Raw genomic sequence first — 25,295 nt, forward strand, 5'->3', positions numbered from 1 at the left:
TTATTCTGGATGACAGTGCTTTCTTTCATCCACACACACTGGCTCGGACAAATTGCATCACGCTCCCCAGACTGGCTGGTATGTCTATAAATGACAAACTCTAGTGCGTGAAGTTGTGGGGACTTGCCATCACATTCCACTGAAAAGAGTTTCAGTGGAGGGAGTTCAGATGCCAGCACATAGTACATGTGTGATAGTGAAACTCTTGCGCAACAACTTCCAGATTTCAAATTTCAGATTGTCTCTGAATTGAATCTGATACCAGATCTGCTCTGTGATAAATAAATGACAACTTCAGTTTGTGTCTTCATCAGCCAAAACCTGTTGAGAATAAACCTTTTGTTTCCAAGACATTCACTCATTAGTGTAGTGTGTGTCCCAACCTATACATTTTCTTTATTTTTCCAGACTTTACTTTAATATTTACTTCTTTTTCTTGTCAGTCACTATATGAATTTTTGGTTGAAATGTTCACAACCAGCGATGAGAGGCCACAAGAAAAAAAGATAGGAAATTCCTTTCGGAAGTCTATGATGCTGCCATACAAATCATATTCTCTGCTGGACATTTTCTTATCAGACTGAGAACGGAAAAACGGTGCGTTTGTCTACATCCACACCCACTACCTTTTAGGTTTGAAGTTCTCCCCAACTGCAAAAGCTGCATTTTGCAGACGCACAACTCAAGAGACGGGCAAGTTGAATTAATAAAGGGTTTACAGTGTCCATGAATCAGAAACGTTTTCAGCATCAGGAGAAGAAATCCAAACAGGTAAACGAAGCAAAGGGCCAAGGCTGAAGGCTGAATGCCAAGGCAGCATGCACAATAGACAGTCTGGCTCTAGACATAGGAAAAGTGGCCTGTATATATTCTGCAAGCTGATTAAGGAAATGGAAGTGGGTGTGCAGGTGGGTGTGGACGTCAGGTGGGGAACAGTGAGGATTGCTGGCAGGAAGCAGAGTTAATGACTAGCAAACTGAAAACAGGATGAGAACACACAGAAGCTTATGCCGGTCTCCTCATCTAACTCTCATCAAAGACAGCAAATGAGTGTGTTTCCCAAAATGTTAAACTATTCCTATAAATGAAGATTATTAATTTTTGCTGATTCAACTAAACCTGACACCAATGACCATCATCAAAGCTCACATTACTGAAGCAACATAAATTTCCCTGCCCGGGACATTTAACCACAAAATTCACAGACTTGCAGGAAACTGATGTCATGATGAAAACCGCACGCCGTAGATTAGAAGAACTGCACTTTTATGGCATGTGAAATTCTTACATCCTTTAAAACCATTTTCAATTAATCAATTGAAATAAAAGATTTTAAAAGTAATTTTAAAAAAAAATAATGTCCAACATCCAACAGCCACAGAATATTTTTGAGATCAAAAGTTGAGTTCAAGCTAGAAATTCAGTTGCCCAACAACCTTGATGTTATGTCCACAAAACCAAGGCTAACTTCCTTCTTGTTAATGTGTACGGCCTGTGTCTGCTGACTAGTGTCATTTCAGACACAATGAGTGTTCAACAGCAGGGCAAAGATTCACATGAGCCGTAGTGAAACACACCAATGACGCATCAAGCAGACGAGCAAATCGTTTTCTTTTTTTTCACCCAGCTGTGATCTATGACTCTTTAAGGTCACATATCCTCACTCAGAGTCGCTTGAGTAAGCTCTTCTGCCGGCTCAAATTAAAACACAGAGGGCAACAACAGGGGATGGGAAGATATAAATCTTCCCACCCCCTGTCACAGACAGAGCATGTGATCAACACACGGAAAAATTATCTGCAAAAGGGATTTAAACAGAGAAAGAGGAAACATGGCTGACAGTTGTTCTTTCAGACTGTGACACGATGGCTTGATCTTTTACTCTTTCCTCACTGCACAGACTCTGGGTTATGTTTTGAGCTGTCGGGTCTGAGAGGATGTGAGTACAGTTCTGTGTTAAGGCCTGGGCTTACATCCTTTTTTTTTTTTAACATCCAGTGAATTGTTGTAGTTGTACTTTGTGTTTCAAGCACAGTGGGAAGTGAACCTGGATTTGAAAGTGACATGAGGCAGTGTTGCTTCCTGAAGGCTGATAAGTTTTAGCCCAAGTGGCACCGGGTTAATTCACCTTTTTACTCAAAAAATACAGTTTACCCACCTCTGATACACTCATAGAAATATATGTATATTAAAGTAATTAGTATTAGAAACACATTAATGAATATGTCGGTAGTGCGTGACAAAAAAAAACCCAAAACAATAAAATCTTAACTCAGGGTCCATTTACTTAGTTATTTGTTAACATTTGGGTGTAATGCTTTTTTTTTTTTTTTGATTGTTGGTCTGTCCTGCAGAAACAGTCTTAAAATATGATGACTGTTTCCTGACCTGACCTGAGATCAGATGCTCCTGCTGTGTCCAAAGATCAGGGACTGAAAATACAGATTTGAATTTGAGTCTAATATGATCTATATTTATAAATTAACAATACATCTAATGACTCTGTGTAATCAAGAAGGTGTTGTTCATAATGACAAACCCACAGAGAATTATCACCTCATTTCCCAGTTCCTGTTAGTGTTTAACATCTTTCAGCTCATTGTTTTGGTTTCTACAGAAGGCAGCTCTTTTCAGTGGAGATCAAAACACAGTTAAAATGAGATCCACAGGTTGTGAAATAGCCTAACATTAATAAAACATATAATTTGACAGCTAACTGAAAAGTGAAATATGGAGAAACTAATTAAAATTAATTAAAATCTTCAAAAGTTTCAGGGGGTGAGGCGATGGTTTGTAAATCATTTTTCCACCAGAGTTCAAAAAACAAACTGCAACTTCAGTGAATGTGTATGCAAACCACTAACTCCAGCTGTGTGCTGCTGTGTCGTTCATGTGCATTAAACTTTTTTTCATTAAACGGCTGCTGCTGAGTGCACTTTGTCCCAAATGTTGGACTGCACCTTTAACGCCCCTGCAGGCGCCAGGGCTGCTGGGTTTGTCCAATTAATGTGTAGGTGGAGCACAGGAGGAAAAACCGACCGGAGAGCGACAACACACAGACCGACTCTTTTTTTTCATGCAGTTCCCGGACGTCCAGAGGACCGTGTGAAGTTACCTTTCATTTTCTAAACAGTTGAAGAAAGTCGGTCACAGAGAGCTGACAGAGTCCGATGGTGTTCGAGGAAGATTTCCCGATGATTGAAGTGTCGATACCATCGATGGAGAGGGAAGTGGACGAGTCGGGAAAGTCCAAAAAGGTGAGGACGCCGTTTTTTAAGCCCCTTACTTTACATTTAAAACTTTTTTTTTATCATCAGCATGAAAACACTTTGACCTGTTAGTTCTTAACAGTCGCGTCTTTTCTCTTGTGATATTACAAACACTTTGTGGGCTCGTGGTGAAGGTGTGCCGTGACGGCAGGTGAGCCATGTTACCTGCACGAAGAGTGAAAGTGAGGTCAGATCAGACTTTCTCTGATTTCTATGCCGAGGCGCAGGAAATACTAAATACTCAGGTCATTTACTGAGTAAAACTTGCAACACTGCTGCATATAAATACTACAGTTTACGACTAAAAGCACAGTGAAGCTGCTTAAGGTGTCAAAAGTAGGTACTCAGTGTGCTGAATCGCTCCAGGCAGGGTTATACTAACATGGATCATTTTCATTGAAGCATTTTAGGGCTGAAACGATTAGTCAATTAATCGATTCGGCGATGGACAGAAAATAAACCAGCGGCTCTTTTGATAATGGTTTAATTGTTGTAGTCGTGTAGTCGTTTTTCTTTTCCTGTTTTTCCTGTTTTTTAATCTTCTCAGACGTGAGGATTTGATGTTTCTCATAGCCTTTCACGACAGTAAAGCAAATATTTTTGGATTTCTGATTGTTGTTCAGACAAAACAAGAGATGAGAAGAAACTGTGACAGGGATTTTTTCACAAGTTACTGTCATTTTATGGATGAATTGAAACATAATTGGCAGATTAATCGATCGTTAGTTGCAGCCATATTAACATGTGAGCAGTGACTGATGTAATATTGCTTCAAATACCTCAGACTCACCCTGGACAATAAACCAAGCTTTGATCAACATAATACTGAAATCCACAAACGCTGCACACAAAGACTTTGCTACCCCCCCCAACCACACCTCCACCCTCTGTGAGAGCTTTACAAAAGTACATTTCAACCCCTTCTCCTATTGCTCCCCCTGTTTTCTTCAGCATGTTTACTGCATCCAATAGGAACAAACCCGTATCACATACAGTGCCTCTAAAATTACTGACCTCCCTGCCACCAAACTCTCAGACCTCAACACCGAAACCATCGCACGTAGATAGAGCATGTTAGCACTGCACAGGACCACAGGCACTTCCCCAACCCGCTCTTCACACGGCTTCCATCAGGTATCAGGATACAGATCCTGGGCCTGGAGACAGCCATGGCTGTGGGCAGCCGGTGACTATTGTGTAGAAGCATGTGTGCATAGATGTGGATGTATTTCGCATGTTGTTATGTTGGAAGTGTATTGTATTTATGTGAGGCTCTGTGCAGAATGTGGCAACACATTTCCTTGAAAAAAGGAAATCTATCTACTTAACAATCTACTTTAGAAACAGATCAGCGTTTTGTGCGTAAAATCTTGAACAAAAAAGTAACTACCATCTTCTGTTGTCAAAAACAGTATTTACTTGGAAATATAATGGAGCAGAAGCACTTCTAAACTGTACAGTACTGTACTTTCCACCACTGAAAAGGAATATGAACTTAGTTTTATATGTTTGCTTTTCACATACATGACCTCAGTTATGCTCACACACCTCCAGACATGCCTTTGAGCAGCAGCAGGAGGAGGAAACCATGTACTCAGAGTCTTAACCTCATGGTGAAAGAAGTGTTCTTTTAGTAACAGTCATAATACTTCAGTTTAAAAGCACTCAATTACCAGTAATTACCCTGCATTAAAAGTCTTAAATAACTGAAAACAACTGAATTGTTAAAATATTTCAGTCAGTGTACAGTTTTATGTTATCCAGTTTCCAAGTTGCACATTGCTTTCAGTGGCAGCTTGTGTGGCCTGAATAAGTTTTCCCAATCAGTATGCATATTCTGTTATGCTTGCAGATGCTGAACTGAAGGTCTTGCCCTGTTCCTGGGGAAAATACTGTATTTATTTATATAATTTCAACCAGTCCTGTAGAGAACGAAAGCTCCTGCAGAGCAGCTGTCCAACTGTCCAACAGCTGACTGACCAAATGCAGTTCACTAAAAGACAACACAAACACAGAAACTTGGAAGATTTCAGACAAAGCTCTAACTTTTCTCTTTAAAAAAATAGTTTCATCTCTCAGTTAGTTCAAAAATACATGAAGGCTGAAGCAATTGTTTAATTCAGATCTAAAAAAAAAAAAAGTAATATTAAGGTTTTAAAATGAAGATCCACAGGTCTTTAAACTGAATCATTTTGGATGTGAAAAATCAGAAATAATCCTATAAATCCACTGGCATAATGAACAGCTGGACATGTACATCTTAGCATATATATAGTGTATTGATTGAGACGTATTAAAAATGTGTTAAAGGTGGTAAAGTTTCAGTGGTGTGACATAATATCACAGTGCTGAGGAACGTTAAAGGTGTATTGCCTGCATGCAGCTGTGTGAACAATGCTCATGTGTTCACGCTCATGTCTTGAGAATGAAATCTGAAGCTCTGTACCTCCTCCTGGTGGAGAAATTATGGTGTTGTCAATGATGCCAACTAAGCAATGACCTACTAAATCAGTGTATAATGGATATTAAAACCAGTGTAATGAGAACTCAATGAGGTTTGTTAAATCGTTATTATTAAATCCTTAATTTAAATTTACTTAATTGCACTGTGGAGCAACAGCGAAAACACAATCACATTTTCTTCCACAAACTTGTTTTTTGTGGTGTTTAAATAGAAATCTGTCCTAGAGTTTTGGTTTGAAGTTGTCTGTATATGTCTGGTCTTCACATGGTAAATAAATGATAAAGGTGGTATCACTATAAGAGGAACACTTTTACTCTATGTTAATCTGTTTGAATTGTATTTCCTCTTTGTTAATTGTATGCTAATAATATTAGACCAAATCAGGGAACAAAGTTAACCATTTTTGGTTAACTTTAAAAGTCCAACCTGACAAACATTGTCTTCGGTGAATAACAGGCTGTGAATAAATCCTCTGTGTGTCTCTTTCTGTCTTTTTGTTTGCAGCTCTTCAGAGTTGAAGTCTTGTTTAATGAGAGGAAACATTATGTTCTCAGAAGAAACAGCGAATTCCAGACTTTGCACAGAAAAGTATGTATGTGGAAGTAACAGTTAACGCAGTGTTACTGAAAGACAAACATTCAAACAAACCTTTTTAACAAGTAATTTAACTGTGACTCATTTGCAGACTTTAATTTCAGCCACCCTGTGTGTTGTGTTCTGTTGTGGTCTGCTCATTGAAGTATCTTGTTTTATCTTTTGATGCCTGCAGCTCAGGAAGATCATTCAGACCCCTGATTTCCCGAGCAAAAGGAGCCCACACCTAAGGACCAAACCTCTGGAGCAGAGGAGACACGAGCTGGAAGATTACATCCAGGTAAAACATCAAGGTGTTTATTCCAGTAAGGTGGGATATTCTTCAGGCACAAGTGACCTCTGCTTTGCTGCAATGTGAAATTTCGGTTTCAGGGGGTGTGTGATATTGTGTAGTGAAATTTTCATACTTAACCTTCCTGTTAGTCCTGAAAATATTTGTCTCACTCTCTGTCATACAGGAGATCATCTATCAAAATGAAGACGTGCCGCAGGTGCTGCTGGACTTCCTCCACGTCAAACACTTTCACACGGGGAACAAGATCAGCAGCGTGGAGTAAGTCCTTCAGTCCACACTCATCTGTCTGCACCCAGAGATGCTGGACATGTTGCTATATTTAGAGGCTCTATTTTTGGATTGGGGGCAATGCAGCAACATAATAAAACTTCAGAAACATTTCTCACAGTCATGCAGAGCAGCAGCATCGGCTCTAACCCACACCCACATAGCTGAAGATCAGGGAAGAAGAAACGCCTTGATATTTATTTGTACGTGTCCCTTCAGTTAACTTAAAGTAGCAGCAAAATGTTTTTTCCCCTGTATTATTATTTAAAATCTGGTTCATTCTCTTCGCTACATGTCTCTATTTCTTGTTAGATATACCTTGTTTAATGTATAAGTCACAGAAAGTAATTATGAAGTGCAGCATACGGGATAAAAGGACACCTGTCATATATTTTTTTAATGTTGTAGTTTTAAATCCTCAGCTCAGTTTGGGCTTCATGTCTCTGGTTTCGACTCTGTTGCACTTAATTGAATATTTATGTACAGGATATAACAAATAATTATGAGGCGTAGTGTAAAATAGTGTACTATATCTTACTTTCTGTATCATATGTATATGGCGACATGTGTATTGACCTTTATTTTGACAGTGTCCTTGCAGAAAACATCTGATAGTTATGTGCTGTAATTTCAGATCACTTGAGGAACTGGACAGTCAGGATTACAGGTAATTCTTGTTATTCTTGACTCTTTCCCCTGTATTTCTCTGTTATGTTCCTGTTTCCTGAAGTATCTTGGGATATCAGGTCCACTGGAATGAGACAGTAGTAGATGCAGTAGTAGTTAAAGTAAAGGATGAATTGAATGAAACCATGTTTCACATGAAGGATGATTAATATACATACATTACAGTTACTAGGTGTGAGACTGATTGTTAACCTTCTGCTTTTGTTTCCTCAGTTATTCGTTACCAAATCAGCGAGTGTTGGGTTTTTTTCAGGATCCTTATCTCTCCGACTGCACGTCAGGTATGAAGAACAGACCGTTTCTCCTGTGCACCACTTTGTGTTATAGCCAGTCCATTCTGAAACATTTTAATGCTGAGCAACAGCGTGTACCTATGTGTGCGTTTTGTTGTTTTGTGTTGTAATTTTGAATTGAAAAGCATTTAAAAAAAAAAAAAAAAAGCATGACAACCTTGTCCACACAGTACAAACCCTGAGCTCTGTTTTGCAGGTCTTCCAGACATTGTCGCGGACGGGGTTCTTCAGGGTTTTTACCCCCGAGATGTCCGGGTCAGCTTCACGGCCCCCACTCTCACTGAGCCTGACTCCACCAATGCTATAGAGGCCTGAGATTACAGTTACATTACAGTGAAGTATATGTGTCAAAGTAGAATATACAGTACACACAATAACAGCAAGAGAGATAAGTGGAAAAAGCCATAAGCATGCAGACAGCATGACAGAGGAAAACAGCTTTTATATGGTTGGCCCCAGTGGGACTGAAACCCATCACCCAGCCTTTGTTGTTGTGATGCTCTGCCCATTGTGTGTACAACAATATCAGTATGAAGGTGGTATCACTATAAGAGGAACAAAAACTTGGAAATCTTATATTTGAAGTAGTTGGACTCACTCTGTATGTGTGTCACTGTTTTTTAGCCATGAAGACGACACAAACCGATTTTAATCAAGTTTTGACATTATTGTGTAGCCTTAAGCAAACATGAACTGAGTGAAATTCATACTTATAGTCTCTTATTTATTTTAGTGACACTGTAGATAAATGGATATGGATTTAATTTTAAAAGGAAGATGCAGAGTTTAGGAAATGACTTGAAATTTAAGAGGTAGACACTGTTTACTTTTTTTTTTAATTGTTTACACTTTTTGTTTGTAGACTAACAAACAGGGTGTGGGGACAACAACATCAGAAGTTGCATTGAGTAAGGACATACAGTTTAGACAGGTCAAACACAACCAGCCTTATAAACATGTAACCATACATTTTTGGAGTTGGCTTGTACTGTGTGTACTCTTTTTTTTTTTTTCTAGAATTTTATTTATGTTTAAATTGTAATAAAGAATTGAAGACCACTCAGCCTGTTTGAGTTCTGTATACAAACCTGAGCTGCAGAACAAGAAAAACAAAAAAATAAATAAAATAGTAATAAGGGAAAAACTCTTTTGAGGATATTGGTCCATGTTGGGCTTCTCAGAAAAACTATTTTTCAGATGGTTTTAATATTTAGGGATGAATTTTAGTACCTGACATTTGAGATTTTACAGGTGTAGAAGGTGTCAGTTTTCTCCACAGCTGCCACACCTCAACCCACCTCAGCCTCAAGCTAAATAGTTTACAAGTTCTGACAAACAGTTCAGGTAGAACATGAAAATACATGTTCATTTGCCTAAAGGACAAAAGTCAGCAACAAAGGGTTTGAGTCTTTAATTATGTTATTATGTTGTGGTTTACTGATGTCTAATTGGCTTCCTGTAGGCCTATATATTTTTTTCAGGTTGGACCTATTCACTCTGAATAGAAAAAAAGGAACCGGTCAGAAAAGTACATTAACAGAAAGTACAGAAAACTAAAAATATTCCATACAGGAGACTCTCACTGAAGAAGCTGTAACTTTTGGCTTTTTTGCTCGAAAAAAGTTCCTGTTGTGTCAGTTCAAATTATCACCCAGTTCACCAGCTATAAGGTCAAATGTATCTAATTACAGCAACCACTGATAAATAACCCCCTCCAAAAATGAATTTTCTCTTGCTTTTACTTCCTTTGGACGCTTGTGTTTACCTCGTTTTGATCTGGTTTTACGCGCATGTGCAGAGCGGTCGCCCCTAAGCTGTTTGAACGCGCATGTGCGGAGCGGTCGACGGAAGCCGCCGGCTGCTGGCTTGGTGTGTGTATGTGTGTGTGTGTGTGTACGCGCGCTGTCTTCCTCGGTCGTCGCCGCTCCTTCAATGACTTGCACTGACTCCCACTTGTCCAACCACCTTTCCTTCCACGGGCGGCATTCAGCAAAACTAAATGCTGTGTGTGTGACAAAGCAGGAAACAGACTCCTCTTCCTGACGGATAAACCTGAAGTCTGCACATTTATCGGTACGTGCCGCTGATAACCAACTATGAAGCTACTTCGCTTTTAACAGCCGCTGTAATTGAAGCTGAGGTGTAAACTGTTCTGAACTGGAAGTCTTTTTCGCTGCCAGACTCTAAATTGGCTTTCTAAGCCGAGCTGGCTAAAGCTACAGACAGATTAGCTTTGATTAACCGTGGCAAATATGCAGCCTGTGTGCTAGCATGTGAGCTAACAGACTGAGTATGTCCACGTTAGCAGTAACTTAAGCCCGTATACTGGGACATAAAGTGCTGGTATGGAAGAGGCGTAAAGGGCAGAGCCACTCAGTGGGTTTATGATCAGTTTTCACTGTACTCCGGGGTAACATGGAGAGCTGTGAACCTGCACTCACTGTTGATTTTATCTGCACACTGTAGTTTTTCTGACTAATTAATGGTTAACGCGGGTTTGTCTATGTTTATTCATTCATTTTTATGATGTGGGTCTGCAGTTCTGCAATTGTGGTTTTGATTTTAATTCCGTTGTTATTCTCAGTGTGCTGTGAAATGACAATTTCCCTCACGGGATCAGTAAAGTCTATCTCTCTGTCTGTCTGCTATCTATCTAGGTTTAAATATGGTGCTCATCAACTGAGTAAAAAAACAAATGAAAGAAAAACAGAAAAAACTAGGCAAGTTTATTTTTATAGCACATTCACAAGTGCATTACATAATGCAAAAGAATGTAAGAGGAATAAGAACAAAAATACTTAAGAGGCTAGAAGAAGCAGGTAAAACTAACAGAACAGCAAAATACATGGTTAGAAATAAAGCAACATTAAAAAGGCAGCAAAAAGGATAAATATGATAAAGTTAAGCTTTAATAATAATAGTTAAATAGTCGCAAGTGTCATCCTTAGGTGGTTTGTTCCAGACATGAGCAGCATGAAAGCTGAAAGCAGCTTCACCATGTTTAGTGCTAACTTTATGAACCATCGTAGACCTGGACCAGATGGCCTGAGAGGTCTGGAGGGTTCATGCTGTAGAAGAAGACCTGAGATGCATTTTGGACCTGAACTGAGCTTTATGGACAAGCAGTAATGCTTTAATGTCAAGTCTTTGACACAGCAGCAGCCAGTGCAGGGATTTGAGAACTGGTGGTCCATGTTCTGGTTTTTTAGGACTCTAGCAGCAATGTTTTGGATCAGCTGGATCTTGGTGACTGCTTTTTTAGAGAGCCCTGAGAAAAGTCCATTACAGTAGGCATGCACCAGTTTCTCCAAATCTTGCTTTGACAGGAAACCTCTAATCTTTGGTAGATTTTGTGACAGATTTAATGTGATTGCCAAAATCAGATCAGTCATTATTTGCTGTGATGACCTTGTGCCATTAACACAGTTAAAAAAAAGAAGACTTAAATACAACCTAATTTTTTACAACTAGGCTTGAGTGATGTAATGATATATAGTGTGAGAGCGTGTAAATTTGTCAACCAATGATTTTGTCATGTTGTTTGTTGCTGTCAGTATTGTGAATCAACGAACAGGCTGTTTTATGAACATGTTGTAGTTTTTAATATGACTTTAGCATCATTTCATCTTGATTTGCAATATTTAACAGGAATATATATGTTTGAAAATTTACTGTGCTTACCACATATAAATTCTTTCATTGAGTGGTATTTTGAGATAGCAGCTTCCCTGTACTCAGCCCCTTAATTTCTACTGATAACCACAATAAATCATTTGACCAGTTTTTAATTCTGATGTTTGATATGGGAGAAAAACGGAGAGATTTCCTTTGTTGCAGGAGTGTGTGGGAGCATCATGTGGAGGAAGGCTTTAGCAGCGGCCCTGCTGGCGTTAGCTGTTGGATATTTCTACCATGGCGGCCAGGACCTGCCAGAGCAGATTCTGCAGTACATCAGCCTGCCAAACTTTCAGTCATCATCTCACAACAGTCAGAACAGCCTGGAGCAGGTGATCTCCGCTGCCTGGGAGACTCTGATAACTTTACCAACCCGACAATGGAGCAAAGTAGCTGTAGGGTGAGTTACAGAGTTGAACTCTCATACAGATTCCTGGAAGAAATGGATGTCATTCTGCAGACCCAAAGCTGTCGCCTTAAGTTGGTGTTCATTTCTGCATCTGTGCTCCTCCAGCTCTTCTGTACACTGTGGCATGTGGAGAGTCTGTAGTCAGCTCTGCTAGAGTGAAGGAATGTGTTAACGTGAGTCAGTCCCAGCTCAGATGGCGTGGCCCAAGGCAGCAGTGCCCCAGTGAATTACATTACTGCCCATACCTCGCCTATAGCCTTTAGGCAGCTTTATCATAGCCAATCAGTGTTTTAAAAAGGTGGTAGGTGATGATTGGGTGGAGCTGAAGGACGTCCCACCAGAGGGATGAACAGATTGTGTCTTCCAAGGAGAGAAGAGAAAGAAGAAACGGTTCATTCTTGATGAGTCAGTTAAAAACATTTTAAAATTTTACAGGAAGACAGAAGACATGAAGTTGACCGATTGTGCATTCACTGTGTCTTTGAAACAAGCAGACATGTTGACATTTTCATGACATTTAATTTGTAGATATCTGCACAAAAACCCTGATATTCTTCCAGAAATAAGTTTAATTGATTGTTATGACATTGTAATTTTGGCAGTTCAGTCTATTTGACAGGTGACCAGCAGACATGAAAATGTACATATGTATGTAATAACCTGTACATAGTATTTCTCCCAAACTGACATGATTTCCTCTCTCATTCAGTGTGAACGCCTGTGTCGATGTGGTGGTCTCCGGAGTGGGACTCCTGCAGGCTCTGGCTGTGGATCCTGGCACCGGCCTGGACCACGAAGTGCTGCACTCCAAAGAGGACTTGAAGGAAGCCTTCATCCATTACATGGGGCGTGGAGCAGCTGCCGAGCGTTTCTTCAGCGACAAAGAGGTCTTTCAGAGGATTGCACGTGCAGCCGCAGAATACCCCGGTGCGAAGGCAAGGCCACCTCACTCCCCAAACTTTCTCAGAGGACAAATGATTTCTGTTTAATGAAATTATTTTTTAAAATGATCTTCCTTCTGATAAACTTTACCTTTGTCTTCTTGCAGTTGTATGTGGGAGGGAACGCTGCCCTCATTGGTCAGAAGCTCGCCACCTACCCTGATCTGATGGTACAGTAGCATCATGTTTTGACTTCTGTCATAAACTCTTGTTCTGAACCTAAATGAATGAACTATTAAAGATTTGTCTGACCCATTTAAATAAACATTAAAAATTCAAGCCAGTCAGTTGAACCAGTTTCAGGTAGTTAAGTAATGCTGATTAATATTTGAGCGCCTCTCTTTGCACAGATCCATAGAAAATTATACTAAAGAAATAATGAACCTGGGAAATTTGAGAAGACAATCACAAGAGAACATATTTTTTTCTGAGATAAAAAGATGCCTTTGCATCTGAACACAGTGTTATAGCGTAATTCAGAATCCCTGGCCATCACATATAAGTCAGTTAATTAAAAATATTTTGAAAATCCTATGAAGTACATTTCCTGTTAACATCACCCATGTTATACAGTAAACAATTCCCAAAATGAAATTACTACATGACAGCCCAACGGAGCAGAGCAGCGTTTCAGTACAAATGAACTAGCTTGGTTCAGATTTAAGTGATTATAGCTGGAGTGTTAATATTTTTTATACCACAGGTTTTGTTATGTGGGCCAGTTGGTCCGAAACTTCATGAGATGCTGGATGAGCAGATTGTCGTTCCCCCAGAATCTCTCCAGGAGACGGATGAATTTCACCTCATCCTGGAGTATAAAGCAGGTAAAGAGAAAACAGGCTCCTGCTTCTTCTACAGGATCTGTTGCACTTAACTAGATCCCTCCAGTCTGTTAAGATGTGTTATACAACAGTTATATTTGGTCTTCCTCTCTGTCTCCAGGTGAACAGTGGGGTTCAACTCAGGCACCTCAAGCCAACCGCTTCATCTTCTCTCATGACGTGTCCAATGGGGAAATGAGCTCACTGGAGACATTTGTGGCGAGTCTGGAGGAGTTTCAGCCTGACCTGGTCGTCCTGTCGGGGCTGCACATGATGGAGGGTCAGGGCAGAGAGCTGTGGGAGGAGCGGCTGAAAGAGGTCAGTGGCCGAAAGCTGCACTTTATAGGATCTCCACCAACTTGTTTCAGTCGACAAAGCTGTTGTTTTTGCATGTTTTGACCCATTTACTGCAAAGTATAGAATGTAATGTATGCACTTCTTAGTCCTTTAAAATCTACTTATTTTAGCAGTTGTGTTTTATTATTATGTATGGTATGTATCAATGGTCACGTGGATATGACTCAGATTATATAAATTTGGGTGTGCTTGCCTCCTCTTCGCAGGCTGTGTCAGCCATCTCTGACATTCGTAAAGATATTCCCATCCACCTGGAGCTGGCGAGCATGACTGACAAAGACTACATGAACAGCATCATGCAGGAGGTACATGTGGAAGACAGTTTTCTGAGAGAGTCTTTCATGAAGTGAAATGCCCTGAAATGCAGAAATGAGTCCCTCACAGTGAAAAGATGAGTGTGCTCAAATTTCACGAATCCCTAAAGAGTTCCACATATTTAATTAAAGTTTTTTTTTTAATGTTTCCTGTTAGCAGGTTATGCCCATTGTCAGCTCCATTGGGCTGAACGAGCAGGAGCTGCTCTTCCTCTCTCAGGCTGGTGAGGGGCCTCACGCAGACTTGGCTGCCTGGAAAGGCATCCCGGATGTGAGCCGGGTCAGTGACATTCTGCTCTGGATCCTGGAGCAGCATGGCCGCAGTGACCCGTCGTCAGAGGCAGACCTGACTCGCATTCACTTCCACACGCTGGCCTACCACATCCTGGCTACAGTGGACGGATACTGGGGGAACCAGGCGGCAGCAGTGATGGCTGGAGCACGAGTGGCCAGCAGTCAGGCCTGTGGTCTCCATTCTGTTGACGTTAGCAAAGTAGAGCTCAAAGCCCCACTAGATTTTCACAGTTCACACTTTGAGCCACGTGAGAAGTTGACCCTGAACCCATCAGAACCTGTCACCGTGTGGCATCGTGGAAACATCACCTTCCACCTCACACCGGTGCTGGTCTGCAAACAGCCGCTTCGGACAGTTGGGCTCGGGGACGCCATCTCAGCAGAGGGACTAGTTTACTCAGAGTTAAAGACCCAGCAGCCCTTCTGAGGTTTGCTTCAGCCTGACACTCCATGTCTGAAAAACTGTTGATGTGATTAACTGAAAAGACCCAGTGCAATTTCCACCTGCAGCTGTGGTTGTTGGGTTGGATTCATGTTTCTGAGCCAGTTCAAACCTCTGGGTCCTGAACCAAGTTCTGTGTCGTCCTTCCCAAGGCTCCTCTGAGTTTAAGAATGTGATCAGTGGCGACAGTTTTAAGTTCCTGCCTGACGACTCCTCCAGTCTGCTTCGGTCTCCTCTGTCCTCCCTCCTTTAATCCTCTGGCTGGCACAGAAACTGAGGCAGAACTTTACAGAACTGGATCTGACTGGACTGTGAGGCGGCCTGACTCTATGCACTGTGCACAGATCAAAGCCATCTTCACAAACTCCAAAGAGTTTTGTTGGCTCATGTAATTTACTTTGACCCGCATATCTTCAGTATGCTGTGCCTTGATAAAATAAAAGAATTTAGAAGTTATTATTAAATATTTTATTCCTATTTCAGAGCCAGACAAACTTAAAATTAAGCTTCACATCAGTTATCCCGCTGAGAAATATGTAAACACACACACACATATATAAATAATTATGTTTGACTGGAAGCTGATGAGCATTTAACTCTAAGGTAGAATCAAAGTGTTATTCTTGATGTTCTTTGTTTCTTTTCAACCTTCGGTGCATTCACTTCAAATACACACTATAACTTGAACGTTCATTCTCCTATGGGTGTCTGACTTACCTAGATATACTTGACATTTTTGTTACTAGCGAGAGTGACAGCCTCTGTGTTTCCTCAGTTTTTGGTCCAAACACTCCTCTCACTATAAAGACGTTTCACTTTGGAAACTCCATAGCACAGTTATTATCATCTCTGTTGCTTGTGCTACATTATAAATTCCTGATGCAGAGTCCTTGTTCGTTTTTGATCAGATAGTAAAATGCTACATGTCTAAAGGCCAACTTTAAATATGAAGGGGATCCTTCTATATGCAGTAAAGCTCAGTTTACAATCAGATGCTGGCTAACTAAAAGATTCAGCTGGCAATAAATTAGGTGAAAGGTGAAATAAAATTTCAAATTGTGGTGTAGGTCATATGTTATCAGGGTTACTGTACTTGTTTGTTTGCTTCCTGTTTTGTTGGTACAGATCCATTCGTTTCAGGTATTGCTTTCATTCACTTCTAAAATGTGATAATTTAACATGATTGGCTGGAAACTCTTAAAAACTTCCAGTGTTACAAATTGCAAGTAAAGCTTCTTGATTCGGATTCGAGCATATGACTGAATTATGCTTTTTCAAGAGTTTTTTTTTGTGAGCTCACTTTGAAACGCCTGCATCATGTTAGATGTACAGTATGTAACTATCAGAACAATGTGTTTGTATACCTCAAAAGGCCACTGAAGGCATGCAATAACAATGGAGTCTTAATGCAAACATACAACAAAAAGGATGTATGGCATTTAGCAGAATTAATTCTTTGCACTAGTAGGAAGTGGCAGGTGTGCCTGCAAAGGTGAATGTAACCATAACTCCAGCTCCCACCCCCCACCCCCACCACCTTTATTTTTTAGCAAGTACAATCTATTCAACTTTACTCATTGCATCGTTTGTGTCTCATGTTTTTAACATTTGGAACTGTCAACAAGTTTCCTTTACTTGTAGTTTGTCATTAAAATGTGTACGGACAGTAGTGTGTGACCTGATTGTGTTGCTGCAGATTATTGAGTGTATTTGCCACTGTTGTATTAGTTTGTGCTGAAATAATTAGCTGATTCATTAATTTCTTGACTTACAGAACATTAATCAGTGAGTATTTTAGTATCATTGGCCATGAAACAATGCCAAGCTCTGGTCCCAGTTTCCTAAATGTGAATATTTGCTAATTTACTCTGGTTTCTCTCATTGTAAAGTGGAAATCTATGGGTTTTAGAACGTTGGTCCAACAAAACAAGACATTTGAAAATGTCATCTTGTGCTCTGAGAAACAGTAATCATGATTTTTACTATTTTCTGACAGTTTATTCACTATATATATATATATAGATAAGTGAGAATATATATAATAGATTCATGGGTAATAAATATAACCATTAATAGGTGGTAGAACAGTAAGTTGCAGAAGTTCATCATGTCGTGTAATATACAAACAACAGTTGTATACAACAGTAAAATTTTCAGATATTAGAAAATGCAGCTTCAAATGCGAATGTTTGCTAGTTTCTCCGTTCTCTGTGATACTAAATTCATCGTCTTTTTGTCTTTAACTGTTGGTCAGGCAGCAAAAAAAGGGTATAATTATGGAGCTTTTTTCATTATTTTCTGACACATCAATTTATTATCATCCTGTAACCAGACACTCTCATTTTTTTGTGAAGCGTGAAAATAATGTACCAAAAATAAAATGACTTCTGTTCTTCAAACCTGATCTCTCTTGAAATGTAACTCTTTAAATTTTATAACTAAATAGTCAGAATGAGTATAAGACATATTGAACCAAAGATACAGAGGCACAGACATGGTATAAAGAGGGAATGTAAATGTAGTAGAAACTATTCTAAGGAAAACGTTTGAAAGCATAGCAAAAATCCAATTTTGATCCAATCCAGTTCTATGTCAGTGATAGCTGTTGGGGTGATATGGGGATCCTAAAAGGATTTGCGCAGACAGACTCAAGAGACTTAGAGCTTTCAAGCAACTTTCAATTTGTCGAGGTTGTGTGAATACACATCACATCTAACATAGCCCTAACCAAGGTCAAAGCATCCCAGCAGGTGGGAAGGTGTATTTTAAAAGGTTAAAGAAAATAATAATCAGATGTGTTGAAAATGAAAACTGGTTGCCGTCTCACACTTCTCCCATGATTGACAAAATATTAGTTTAACTTGCTCAGGGTTTTTTTTCCTGTGCTAATTACTTTACACACTGAAAAAAATGGAACACTTTGAGGAAACACAACTTCACAACAAATTAGCTCAATTAAGGTCTTAAAACCGGATTTTGAGACAGGGTCCTGGGGCACACGATGGAGGATGGAGGACCCTGGCATAGTTTATATTGTACGTAATAAATCAGATAAAGTTGGCTCAAGTGATTTGGAGTAAACCTGAAGGTCTGTGGTCCACCGCTGAGTGATGTGGTTTGAACGCATATGAACTCACTGGCTTTCTTTATTGTTTTTATTTTACAGCCATAGACTGTATAAGAGATTACAGCTCTGAGCAGCGCTGGACAGCGCCGTTACGCGTCTGCCTCTGATTGGCTGAAACGCTCGGAGACGTGCACCAATCAGAGCCCCGTGCGTCTCCCCCGCCGTGTTGACGTACGGCCCCTGCGCAGTGAAGGCAGCTCATCTCGGAGCTCGGAGCGGCCGCTGCTGTCAGTCTCCACCCCGGACATTGCTCTCCTGCCGTCAGCCCCCACCCACCCTTCTCCCGGCTCTTATAAAGCTAACACGAATAACAGGCCGTCCTCTCGGGCTGCTCGTTTTCCTCTTGTTGATGGTTAGACTCTGCGAGAGAAGGATGAAGTTCCTTGTCGCTGTCACGGTTATTGTGGGGTCGGTGATTTTTCTAGCTTTCCCGAATGGCTCATCCGCCGACGAGAAGAAGAAAGGCCCCAAAGTAACTGCGAAGGTAGGCGGCTGGCCGCTCGCTGATGGGTCGTGCAGGAAAATCAAAGCTCTTCCTCATTGCTAACAGTGTAATGCTAAGGGCTTGTAAAGCCACGTCACACGCCAGTTTAGTCCGTCGTTAGCCAAGAGCTAGGGATCGGTGGGCTTCTCTGATGCTAAGCTAATCGTGGCTGCCGTTAAGCCTTTGTACAGTCGTTTTAACTGTTGCATGCAACCAGGTTGGCTTCCGTTGCAAGATCAATTCAGCAAACTGAATGAAACGGGGATGCATTTGTTTAGTGGAGCTAACTATAGTTTCCAGTAGTCAGGCCTGTCGGTATTTTCAAATGCATCCAATGTGAAATTGCTCCACATCGCTTTAATATTGAATTATAGCTGCAGGCTTTCATCCAAAAACGTTAAGTCTTGCTTCATCTAACCCACTTGGCTGCAGCTCAGACAGGCTCAGTAGACGTTATGTCTGGTTTCAGCAGCTTTGTCCACGTCTACAATTCCAAGGAGGCTTTGAACCGGTCAGTCAGTAGCTGACCCACAGGCTCTTTGTTTCAAGATCAGACCAGTTCCCGTGACTGTAACCTGAAATTATTCTTGCAGATTTTGTAGTGAAGGATTGAGAAACCCAAACCAGTTCTTTTACAAATGCATATCTGTTAAAACTGTTGTTTGAAGAGCAGCTCTTGTGCAGTGTGGAACTTTGATTTAAACAATAATTTAACTTTGTACTGACAAAAAAGTACTGGAGAGAAAATAAACGTATTCAGAGTAGAGCCTGATTGTCATGACTTGTACCTAAGAGGTGTTTAAATCCTGGATAGACTTGTGTCAGAGGATTAGTCAATTAATAGATTTGTTAATATAATAGTTTTTTTTTTTCAACAGAAAATTAACTGGCAACCATTTTTTATAAGCAAATATTTGTTTTAGTCATTTTTAAACTTCTCAAATATGAGGATTTGCTGCTTTCCTTTTTGTCAGACATGAAACTGAATATCTTTGGCTTTCGAACTGTTAGTTGGACAGAACATTTGAAGACACCAGCTTGGGTTGTGAGGGAACCCAGTGTTAATCTTTACCCAATATTCTGGCAGTTTACAGACTAAAAGATCATTTGAGAAAATAATTGTCAGATTAATCAATAATGAAAATAATAATTAGTTGCAGTCCTGCAAATGCTAAATGTTTTTAAAATTCTTTCAGCTGTTATAATGAAATCAAATACACTGAAACAGCTGCAGGCAAACTCTCCAACCAAAGAAAACAGGGCAGCAATTGTTGATGATTGAAATAGTGTGTACCTAAGCTTTACATTAGACTGTGATTTGGGTAATATGTAAAACACTGGATATGTGCACCATCTATTTGTGCCTGTAAGATTTAACCCTGTCCATTCTGATTTAAAGCATCAGCAAAACTAAAGTGGGGAAAAAGCTATTTTTGCTTCACCATTAGAGCTACAGGAGTATAAAATAACTTCGTAACTATCTTTTTGAAGGTGTTTTTCGACATTAAAATTGGAGATGAAGATGCTGGAAGAATTGTCATCGGCGTGTTTGGGAAAACTGTTCCCAAAACGGTCGACAACTTTGTCGCACTGGCGACAGGAGAGGTGAGAAGTTCACAGCCTTTTTGTCAGTTTGTCGTGCAGTTTGTGCACAGTGTGCACCCAGATTGCTGTGGTTTGTTTTGCCTGATCGTCACCATGTTTATTTAATTGTGAGGGACTCTGGCTGACGTTCAACATGGTCTAAAATGTCAAGTTCTGGCAGCTGATAAGCTGATTTCATATTTTTCAGGCATTGTTTACATTGTTGTTTTTGTTTTTCTAATTTAACAGAAAGGATTCGGTTACAAGGGCAGCAAATTCCACAGAGTCATCAAGGAGTTCATGATCCAGGGTGGAGACTTCACCAGAGGAGACGGCACCGGAGGTAAGATGGCCACTAACACCTGCTAAATCGCATTTATGTAGTGACTGTGCAGATTTTTTTTTTTCCTGCAAGAATGAACTTGCTTGTCTGTTGCATCAGCGCTGTCCTGAACATTGAATGATTTTAGGGCTGTTTAACACAGCACAAACCCAAACCTGTTTCATGTTTGTGCTCTTTTTGATTTGAGCTTGGCCAAAAGAAGCTCAGCTGTCAGGAAGATGTCAGATTTCCTCTGTAAAGTTCTATAATTTTATAGAAATGCTTTAATTCCATTCAGTTCAGAAGCATCCTGAGCATTAAGGTGTTTATGATATCCATGATTCATTCTATTGTTTTATACATTTATGACCCAAAGGCAGAGAAAACCTCCTGCTTAAAAATAATAGAAGGGCTATGTTAAATTTTGTGCCGAGAGCTCTTTCACAAGTGTCACTTTGCCATTTTATGATGATACTCTTGGAGATGCCCTCATTTAGAGTGACTCACGGTTCTGTTCAGTATTCACGAAAAATGAAAATGTCATCCCATAAAGCGAAGACAAACATTTGGCAACAATCAAGTCAGTAAAGTGAGGTGCAAAGGTTGCCACGGGGAAGGGCTAACAAACATGAACTAATGGCCTCGTAACAGAGTTAGATGGTCCAAATATTTATTTCTTCTGGAAGGCAAGAGCATCTATGGAGACCGCTTCCCCGATGAGAACTTCAAGCTGAAGCACTACGGCGCTGGATGGCTCAGCATGGCCAACGCCGGCAAAGATACCAACGGCTCCCAGTTCTTCATCACCACGGTTCAGACTCCGTGGCTGGACGGCAAACACGTTGTTTTCGGAAAAGTTCTGGAGGGAATGGTGAGTCTCAAGCCTGACGGTGGTCACACGAATCAGGTGCACCATGAAGATAAGTCAGAGGAAATGGAGTGATATATTTCTTTCTCCACCACTGCATATGATGGCAACCTACTTTCTCTTTGACGTCAGTAACACATTGTTCAAAATGACTCAGAATTGCACCAAAATGAATAGAAATGATTGTGTCATCTAAGTGGTATAATCTGTACCCATTCAGTCCTGAACATTTCATGACCTCAGGCCTGTTTCTGTTATGTCCAAAATATTTCAAGAGCAGTTGTTCAGGGTTGAGCTCTTCACTGTTTTAACAAAAACAGTTCAGCGGCACAAACTATTAGGAAAATCTCTGATTTCCAGTGTCGTCATTTTCTTCACCTGATTAATATTGTGTTGCTCCACCACTTTTCCAAATGCGTCTGTCCTTAATGACAACCTATTTTAGCTTTTGACACTAAATAATGCAGAAAGGACCCACTGATGTACCATGAACCTCACAGCATATGAAGCAGTTAAAACTGGCTCCACTGTGACCAACTGTAACAATAAAGTGATGCTTATACATTAATGCATCAGTAATAATAATCTAGCATAGTAATGTACAATTATAGAACACTGACAGGGGCCATTTTCTATATTTAACTGATGATATTTTGAACCTATAAGATTTTAAATGCAGGACTTTCACTCACAGTGACTTATTCTTAGGTTGTGGTATTGCTGTTTTTACTTGAGTAAAGGATCTGAGTACTACTTCCTCCAATGAGGTTAATAAAGATGATGTGGATAAAATAGCCGACCATTAGACTATAATAAAAGTGATGTTATAAACAGGAGCTTTTTGACAAATCTATATGTTAAAGAGAAGCTAGAACAACCCAAATCATCAAGACTTAGTAAATGCCTTTTTTTTGACAGTGGATCAACTTGTTGTGTTAAAATTCACTACTTTTTCAATGAGATTTTCCTTCTAACATTCTCCTTTTTTGTCCTCCAGGATGTGGTGAAGAAGATCGAGAGCACAAAGACAGATGGCCGCGATAAACCTCTCAAAGATGTCATCATCCACGATTGTGGCAAAATCGAGGTGGAGAAGCCATTCGCAGTGGCCAAGGAGTAGAGCGCTGCTCAGGGGGGGAGAACAGGAAAAAGAGGACTGGGGGATGTTGAGGGGAAATCGTGCAGGCCACTTTGTTTTATCACTGACAGCCCTGTGGTCCTGGAGAAGGGGCTTTGGGTCATTCTGTGTCAGTGGCTGCCGTCTTAACGCACCAGAAGAGCATTAACATCGAGCAATCATGCCGACACTCTGGGTCCATTTACCAACGAGCATTCCAAGGTGCACTTAACTGTTCGTTGTTGTTGTTTTTTTTTTTTTTTTTTGTAAAAAAAAAAAAGAAAGAAAGAAAGAAAGAAATCTGAAATAAAGATTTCAAGTTTTGTTAAGTTTTGGTGTTTTTATTATATTATACTTGTTAACACTAACACCCTGAAATGTGCACAGGTTCTGGAGGTTAATATGTATTGCTGTGGAAAAGAAGACGGTTTGCTTGTATTTGGTTAGAGAACTATCAAATCACTCTGCACACCTTCTTTATATCTAGTTAAATAATTTAGGAAAATTCTTCTTGTGACCACTAGTGGTGCTATTTACTCAAATATCGATTATAAACCTTTTTGACTAGTGGAAACTCAGCGTGAAGCTGATTATAGTTCAGTGTCCACCCTCATTTCTACTGACAGACCAGGAGATCAGATGGAGCCAACAGAATTGTGAAATGAAATTTATCTTACACAAATATCTACACACAGCTGGAAATCATGCAGAGAGAAAAGACACTGACTGGTCAGTGTTTCTGGGTGTGGGATGTTCTCAGGAATTGTTTGAAAACCAGTCATAGCATCCACTGGGAAGGGGTCAGTAAGGCCATCCACATCCACGGCCAAAGATGAGACAGAGACAGGGGCATGTACAGCCACTTGTTATCATGTGGACACCTGAGCTAGTTCCATATGCAGATGAAAACCATGAGGAGCAGTTTAGAAGCTCAGGAAAAGCCAGTAAGTGGATCATGAACAAGACAAGGTTTCGGTTCTCGAAACACCTTTTTATCCTGTGACCTGAATTCACTACCAGTGACCGTGTGTCAGACCAGGACATGACTATAACATGGGAATAATAACAGTTGAAACTTGCTTAAAACCATGACTGAAACAATCACCTCATAAACCTCATGTTTGAAATAAGTATTTGAATTTATAAGTATTTAATGTTTTAAATGACGCTGTTAAACACTTGGTGACACACCTCTGGAATAAACCACACAGGTGCTTTTATTTTGACATTGAAGTTCTCAGTCTGAACTGCAGAGGGCTCCCGGACACCACAGATACCAGCTCCCCGGCAGAACAGAGGCAGTCCGTGTCTGTGGTTTCACATGTGATTTTAGGGCAATAAAATGAGGAATTGTGCATTTCTGTGGCTCTTTGTTGAGGACATAAAATGGCTCCATTTGTTTATTCCACTTTTATCACACATTATCTCTGGGGAAAGAAAGTGGTTTGTTTTTAGCACTCAAAAGAAACACCATGTTTGTCTTAATCTTATTCTGCTGCTCAGTGGGGAGGTTTTACTGCACGGGGACAGCACGGTTCATGTTTGTTACAAAAAAAGAAAATGGACGGTGTAGACACAGCTTGCTGTTGCTGCTTATCTGATCTTCATGATGCTCATGTGGCAAAACCACTCCCACGTGGAGCTCCAGGCATGTTCAAACTAACACTTTGCAGACATGTTCAGGTCTTGGTGGATGTACTTTCTGTCTCATGATTAGCGATAAACTGTAGATTGTTTGACAGAGAAAAGTGCATAAATAAAAATGTTATTGAGCATGAATAGTGGATATAATGCCCGTGTTGGTGCTACAAAGTATAGCAGCCATATGGGAATAATATACTTCAAATATCATCTATCTCTGTAAAATAATGAGGGGCATAACCATAAATTTGGTGCTTAACAATATTTACAATACATTACAGCTGCTTTGGCTCTGGGTATCCCAAAACATCTAGTATTCTCAATGCCCCGGTTAACGGCTGATATAAGTTTAACCTAAAGTAATTAATTCACATGGAGCCATTTTTAGAAGCAGTGTCTGGAAACATAGAGGCCATGGGAACAGCGAGGGAATGGTATTCCTAAACACAACTGACCTCATCTGCTTTTGTCAACTGGCCTGCAGACAGAAGGTAATCGGAAATGTGTCCGCAGTTTCAACACCCATGCCTGGAAGAGGTGGGTGTCTGCTTTTAACACTGGGGACTTCTACCAAAAACCAGGGTTGCTGGGTCTATGTGTGGAATGATAGCTGTAGACTTACGTCAGATTTAAGCCTGACTCGAGTCTGCTGTGACTTGATACTTGACTGTCTTTGGACTTTATTTGAAAAAGCAAAATCTCAGGTTTTGACTTGGAAGTGACCCAGTGCAGCCAAGCTGCTCGAAAAGTTTTCAACGTGGACTCGAGGCTTGATTTTGGAAATAGTTTGGCATTTTAAAATTAAATTATTCTCTTTCTTGGCGAGAGTTGGATGAGGATGATGAGGATCAATACTACTCTCATTACTGTGTGATCAAAACGAAGCTATAGCCAACATTAGCTTAGTTAACACCTGAAACAGGAGGAGACAGCTAAACTCCACACCCTTGGAGTGAATGAGACAATCCCAGAGAGTCCCACAGAAAAACTGTGAGAAGTGGCTCTGCGCTGGGCCATTAACCAGACGTGT

The 25,295-nt window shown here is 40.3% G+C and overlaps 3 protein-coding genes across 4 annotated transcripts; all 3 read left to right on the forward strand.

The window, feature by feature from the left end:
* The first annotated feature begins 3,016 nt into the window (after positions 1-3,016).
* On the forward strand, positions 3,017-8,928 carry snx22 (sorting nexin 22). The gene is made up of 7 exons (XM_041038475.1): positions 3,017-3,257; positions 6,238-6,321; positions 6,503-6,607; positions 6,786-6,880; positions 7,524-7,556; positions 7,790-7,857; positions 8,066-8,928. The coding sequence occupies exons 1-7, from the start codon at positions 3,171-3,173 to the stop codon at positions 8,182-8,184; spliced, it is 591 nt and encodes a 196-aa protein (XP_040894409.1). The 5' UTR covers positions 3,017-3,170; the 3' UTR covers positions 8,185-8,928.
* Positions 8,929-9,725: 797 nt separating this feature from the next.
* Positions 9,726-16,788, forward strand: adpgk (ADP-dependent glucokinase). Of its 2 annotated transcripts, none has more exons than XM_041037889.1 (8): positions 9,726-9,942; positions 11,707-11,944; positions 12,663-12,888; positions 13,002-13,064; positions 13,598-13,718; positions 13,837-14,033; positions 14,279-14,377; positions 14,544-16,788. In XM_041037889.1, exons 2-8 carry the CDS (start codon positions 11,724-11,726, stop codon positions 15,105-15,107), a joined length of 1,491 nt encoding a protein of 496 aa, XP_040893823.1. In that variant the 5' UTR covers positions 9,726-9,942; positions 11,707-11,723; the 3' UTR covers positions 15,108-16,788. The 2 variants fall into 2 exon arrangements, with proteins under 2 accessions (XP_040893823.1, XP_040893824.1); XM_041037890.1 differs by having other exon boundaries at positions 14,547-16,788.
* A 1,683-nt stretch (positions 16,789-18,471) lies between these two features.
* On the forward strand, positions 18,472-22,940 carry ppib (peptidylprolyl isomerase B (cyclophilin B)). The gene is made up of 5 exons (XM_041037891.1): positions 18,472-18,733; positions 20,225-20,338; positions 20,567-20,660; positions 21,326-21,510; positions 22,505-22,940. The coding sequence occupies exons 1-5, from the start codon at positions 18,599-18,601 to the stop codon at positions 22,625-22,627; spliced, it is 651 nt and encodes a 216-aa protein (XP_040893825.1). The 5' UTR covers positions 18,472-18,598; the 3' UTR covers positions 22,628-22,940.
* The last annotated feature ends 2,355 nt before the right edge of the window (positions 22,941-25,295 follow it).

The sequence above is a fragment of the Toxotes jaculatrix genome, chromosome 5 (assembly GCF_017976425.1).
Source record: "Toxotes jaculatrix isolate fToxJac2 chromosome 5, fToxJac2.pri, whole genome shotgun sequence".
Classification (NCBI taxonomy): Eukaryota; Metazoa; Chordata; class Actinopteri; family Toxotidae; genus Toxotes; species Toxotes jaculatrix.